Raw genomic sequence first — 5,942 nt, 5'->3', positions numbered from 1 at the left:
ACACATGATCTGCTTGCATGAAATACTCAGTTGCCCCACATGAATAAAATAGTCCAAGTGAAGCAGTTTGCATTTAAAAGTGGCTGAAAATGTTAGTAAATGACGGAGAGACTAAGCCCGGTAACGTCTTTACCGGACTTAGTTTGTTATCAGTTAGACGCTTTGCACAGTGCAGAACTTGAGATCCATGCATGACATCACAAAGCTTCCATTATAATTTGACAGGTTGACATACACTGATCTCAAGTCAGTTAACAGCTGAAGGAAAGGTTAATTTCTGGCCCTTACAGTAAAAATGCTCTGTAAACATGATTAAAAGCTGCTGAGCCCCTGGATCAAAGAAGAAGCTAGTCCAGGACAGACCCAAAGAGTTTCATCACTTAGGAGGTTCCATATGCTCACCCAACTTCAACAGGCAAGTACGATTTGCTGCTCGCTGTTACAGGTTAATTTGGAGTAATACTTCAGCTTCTTCTTGCTTGCTTGATCTACTTCTGTGAAGCACTGAATTTCTTCACCATAAATAACATTCATTTAGTTACATTAAACTGTAGAGATACTGAGCAGTTAGCATTGTGATAGCCACAATGGCTGAAGAGGAAGAAGGACACCACCTACAGTGTCCAAGTTTGACAGAAATTCAAATCCGTCACTGATGTCAAGATATCACAGGTGTGTGATCCCTGCAGTGCAGTGTAAAAGCACAATGTTGAAATGACTTGAACATCAAAGAGTGAGATAAAATGACAAAATATCTAATACTATAAAAAATTCAGTTTGCAGCTACTGGAACCTCAGTGCAGCTAAATGGTGAACTCTCCCCCTATGCAGCTAGCCTCTTAGCTTTGCTGGCAGAAGGTGGTGCTGCAGTAGGCTAGTAGTGGGTATTTGGTTGGACTAACGTCTTAAGGGGCAGAATGAGGGAGGTGAGTTTGTTGCCCAGCTCACTGAGGCTGGACCTCCTCCTCTCTGCCACCGGCTCCGCCTTCTGCTCGTCCCCCGACTGGCAGTCGGTGTTGTCGCAGGCCGTCCTGTGGGCACGCGTGGGTCAGGCATTCACAAACACTGTTCAGTTGCACATTCATATACAAGCATGGCTACATGACCAAACCCTCTTTGTATGTGCACATGCCATGCACACGTGTACATTTCATGCATACGCAGACAACACAAGCAGGCAGAGGTGGACACCCTGAAAGATTCCCTGATTTACATTCAGCTTTCGTACACAAAGTTTTTGAGAGATCCCCGATAAAATTCACGTTTGAAATCATCTTCTACAATATAACAACGCATGCCCAGCAATACAAATTACTGGCAGAAAGTGGTGCTTCAGTAGGCTAGCAGTGGCTACTTGGTTGGACTGATGTCTAAAGAGGCAGAATGAGGGAGGTGAGTTTGTTGCTCAGCTCACTGAGGCTGGACCTCCTCCTCTCTGCCACCGGCTCCTCCTGCTGGTGGCAGAGAGGAGCAGCTTCACAACCTTTCAGATATGTGGAGAGCATTAGAAGTGCTCGATTCATATCATTTAAGCTTCAATTTTAGCTCAAACAAATTTATTCTACTTTCATTGTCCAAACATGAAAGCATATGGTGCCATTAAAAAAAGTCGACAATGTCTCTTACTTTACATTTCACACAGACACCAAAGAAAAATGTGCTAGAGGATGGACCAGATGCATTAAAGATGGCTGGCGTGTGGTTTGACGTCATCATTGCTTTTCCCTTGTCAACACTATCTTTCTTTACATCACTACCACTAATGTCCACATAGTCACTTGGCATCGTAAGAGATATCAGGCCTACTTTTGTAGTTTTGGTCTTTGTTTCAGCTCGTATTTATTTTCTTATCTGTGCTTCATCATATTACACTGTTAGAGTCAATCGTCTCACTCAAAAAAATCCAGTCATCCATTCTCAGCAGAGCTTCTTTCACAGTTTCAAGCAAAAATTATTCCACATAACACTGCGAAGTCATTAGGAGAAATGTGAATTAACATGAACTATAACGCTAAAACCTCCCAGTATTATCCATCATCAGAAGTTCAGTCATGATGTCACACCATAAAGCTGCCATCTTTATGCATCTGTGTCCACTGTGAAAAAGTTTGTGTGACGCAGGCAACGTGGCATCCTTTTCCATGGAATTTCTTACCCCTTCATCATGAGAGAGGGCTCTTCAGTGTCAACCCAGGCCGCAGAGCTAACAAAGCGTTTTAGTGGAGGGCGTGCCGTGCTCTTCCCTGCCACAGTCCTGGAAACCACCATTATCACAACGGTGCATAACAATATATACAACAACCCTCATGTCATGGTACAGGGAGCCTCTGTGGCTTGAATAAAACATCCAACAACAGGCAATAGCTTCCCACACACCAGAAACAATGCCGGTGTGTTTAAAAAGTAAAAGTCACTTCATTTCTTGCTTTATTGTGACCACACTCCCGTTCACATACAGACTAAACCTTGTTTGACTACTTGACATATTATGATGTAAGAGTAAATGTAACACACATACAAATACCTACCATGGGGATCGCCTGGTCAGTCTCTCCGTTTCAGCCTCTGAGCCGTCTTGTGTTTTGGGCTGTGTTGGGAAATCAGACAGTTTGAGTCACGATCATGTCAACAAAAATGCTCCTTTGCACAATTTAAACCAAAACATTTTTGACTGTCATGCTTAACTGACTGAAATCTCTATGTAAATCCGTCCTACAGTTTACATATTGAGGCTCACTGGTTTGAGACTTTAAATTTGTAGTTTAACCACAATCTGACAATTTCTTGCTTCCATGCACTGCATTACACTATGCTGCATTTCGTTTAGCACTGAATGCATAAGAAAACAGAAAATGTAGCATCAAACTGTGACAAAAACACTGCCTTCTACACAGTTTGAGACAAAATAATAATAAAAGGGAGCAATTAATATGTTTATAAAGATATGCTTCCAAGTTTTCATTACTCTTTGGAGCAACTCGCAAGTAGAATGCAACTAGCAGTGAAGCATGATTAGATTAAACATCACGTTAAAATTTCAAAATTGCAGTTGTGAAACGTTCACAGGACTTTGGACATTTTAAGTAAAGTGAAAAAAAATGAAAAGGCTGTCTGTCAATTAACATAAGGGAAACCTCAGGACTGGATCAGTAAGGTATTGTCATGGTTGCAATGTGACGGCAGTGTCACCCTCACCATATCAAAGTGCATGTTGCCTGCACCAGAGCGAGGGATAGCTGCTATGCTGACCCGCCGGGCTGATGACTGATCCATGGGAAAAAAAATGTTTTAATCAGAAAAACACCTCATCAATGGACAAGCACATAATTAACACAGAGTTAACATAAATCCTGAGTAATGCAGCTCACCTTGTAGTACTGTGACGATGACTGCTTCTTGCCACGGAAGTCATCTGGAGAGAGGAACACCGTTTACATGGTATATGGTTTGTGTGTAAAAAATATATCACATACAGTATTTACACATATACCCTGTTTGTATATACAGCAAAGACATGCATATAGTAGAGTTAGGTGATATAGGTTTATTAGTCTTGTGATAAAATATTTTATTTTACTGGTTATCAGTGTATCGTTAATGGAGGTTCCACTTTTAATAATCTAAATTATAATCCATTTGAAGGCCTAATGATTATTTGGTATTTAGCATAACAATCGTCAATTTGAAGAGATTGAATATCAGCAAAAAATAACAGCTAACTGTAAAACACATACTGCACTGTATGTCGCACCTCGACAGACAGTATGTGTCTTTGTGTGCAGCACTTCCAACCTCTTTCACTGTGTGATCCAAACGACCTCTCATTCTGCATGAGTGTCTCTCTCAGTTCCAGCAGCTCAGCGTGCTCCTTGGTGTACATCCTCCTCAGGTTCTCCACGTGCTGGATCATCACCTCCACAGCCTTACCAATACGGCTCTCCTGACATCCACATACACAAAAATCCATTGAATCATCAGAACCAAACTAAACTCAGTCGCAAGACATTACAGTTTTTTCTGTTTTTGTCCCAGCCAGGGATAGAAATACTTTCATCACACAGCAGGAGCTCATGTTGGTTCTCTTATGCCCACCTGGTGAATAGCTCCAAGCATCTCAGAGCGACTGGACACCCTGGTCATGGACTGGGTGAGAATATCTAAGTTCTTCTGGAGCCTCTGGATGATCTCCATGGACTGGTTGTCATCCTCACATAGAGGAGTCAAAGCCTGGGAGGAAGGTTAGGTCGAGGGAAAAATTATAGAGACATATTAACAGAGACATATAGAAAGAGAGAGATCAAGAGAAAGTGAATGACTGAACCTGACACAGAAATGATTCTACTCATATTCACCATCTCAAACATATTCAGTTACACTTATGGCTTAATTCAGTCTTATTTCTATCTTTGGCAGTGGACAAGTACAGAAACTTGTTCAAACATGAGTTTCTCCAAAGGAAGCCAAAGAAATCGAGCCAAAACATGCTGTGATGTTTTTCAGCATTTAGACAAAGATTCAAAATTGGAATGGTTTGCAGAACAAATTGTAGAGCTGCACTACAAATATTCAGTGTGTAATCATCAACAAGTGAAGAATCCACACCCTTAACACTGAGAATGTAAATACAATCACACCTGACAAAATAAACTTTTGCTGACAAATGTTGGAGCAGAACTTAAATGCTCCATCCACAGAAAGCAGGACAATCACAGACATATGTACACTGACCTGCAGTAAACCCTGGCAGCTGGACACCTCCCTGCGGACGTTCTCCTCAGCCAGGTCACGTGATCTCTCTTCCAGTCGGAGTCTCTTTTCCAGGGTGAACATGTCGCACTTGAAGCCCAGTGCCAGACGCTGAAACTCTGCCTGAAAACATGACAAAGATACTTGAGTTTTAAACATTTTAGATTGGAGCTAATTGCTGGACAAATTGTGAATGTGACAGTATATTCTGCCAGACTTATGACCATTTGAAAAAGTTCTATGTTTGATTAATATTACCCAGTCAAAGCCAACATTACTGTGCTGCCAGAAAAGTTGCAACTCCCACTCTGCCTTGAAGTTATATTTCTGATTTCAAATCAATTTTCAATTACGCAAAATCCCAGAAAATTGTGATCTTAAAACTGGCCTTGGTAAACCAATGGTTTACATTACTTATTACAAAAGCACAGCTTCTAGATCTAATGGTATACGAACCTCAATCTCCTTGTCAGTAGGTGACAGGCTGCGGATAAAGAGACAACAGTTAGGATTTGTTACATGCACACATGGATAATTATGGATTTGAAAATTACGGTGGGTTATTACTATCATTTGGTGCCTCACCTGTTTCTGTCCTCTTTAAAGCTGTCGTTGGTGTCAGAGATCATTGACGTTTCGGCTGTAGAGAGAAATGACATACAGATGAATCATGGCACAACATTACCTGACCAAATAGTGCAATCACCATTTACACTTTAAATTAGTTTCTGTAGAAGCACAGTTTTAAAATTGAAATTCAAATTATTATCAAAAGAAAGGTAGTGAATAATATTTAAATGTGTAGTAATATAGTCTAACATGAACATATCACACATACATTCCCTCCCATTGGTCATGCTGGTCTCACTCTGGTCCTCCTGAACCTTGTTCTCCTCGATGGCCTCCATGCCGTGTGAAAGCTCCTGCGGGGTCCGAACAAACATTACTGCGTCTCTCTGCTCCTTCTCCCCCTCCTGCTCTCCTTTTACCTCTGATCCCTCCATTCTCACATTCATCTCAACATCCATACTGCTTCCTTTACTCGCTCCTTCCCTTCTCTGCCTTCGCCCTCAATAGTTAGTCTTTACATAATGAATGTGAGTTGTGCAGATTTAAAGTAGCTGCCAGTGAAGTTGACTCTTGATTCTGAATGATCCGGTCCTGAGTGGAGACAAAATGAAACTATGCAGTCTCCC

General features: G+C 41.3%; 1 protein-coding gene across 2 annotated transcripts; it reads right to left on the bottom strand.

The window, feature by feature from the left end:
* Positions 1–7: 7 nt before the first annotated feature.
* On the bottom strand, positions 8–5,914 carry LOC111672923 (inositol 1,4,5-triphosphate receptor associated 2-like). 2 transcript variants are annotated; one of them, XM_023430553.2, is made up of 11 exons: positions 5,585–5,913; positions 5,332–5,386; positions 5,203–5,230; positions 4,729–4,869; positions 4,093–4,227; positions 3,793–3,940; positions 3,369–3,412; positions 3,196–3,264; positions 2,529–2,587; positions 2,156–2,254; positions 8–1,031 (listed from the first exon to the last, which is right to left on the bottom strand). In XM_023430553.2, exons 1-11 carry the CDS (start codon positions 5,772–5,774, stop codon positions 875–877), a joined length of 1,125 nt encoding a protein of 374 aa, XP_023286321.1. In that variant the 5' UTR covers positions 5,775–5,913; the 3' UTR covers positions 8–874. The 2 variants fall into 2 exon arrangements, with proteins under 2 accessions (XP_023286321.1, XP_087035921.1); XM_087179795.1 differs by lacking the exon at positions 2,156–2,254 and having other exon boundaries at positions 5,585–5,914.
* Positions 5,915–5,942: the final 28 nt, after the last annotated feature.

The sequence above is a fragment of the Seriola lalandi genome, unplaced genomic scaffold, assembly GCF_002814215.2.
Source record: "Seriola lalandi dorsalis isolate HSWRI2012SDOR001 ecotype SW California unplaced genomic scaffold, Sedor1 jcf7180001963261, whole genome shotgun sequence".
Classification (NCBI taxonomy): Eukaryota; Metazoa; Chordata; class Actinopteri; order Carangiformes; family Carangidae; genus Seriola; species Seriola lalandi.
The sequence above is the reverse complement of the archived record's forward strand: the minus strand, read 5'-3'. Positions and strand labels throughout refer to the sequence as shown.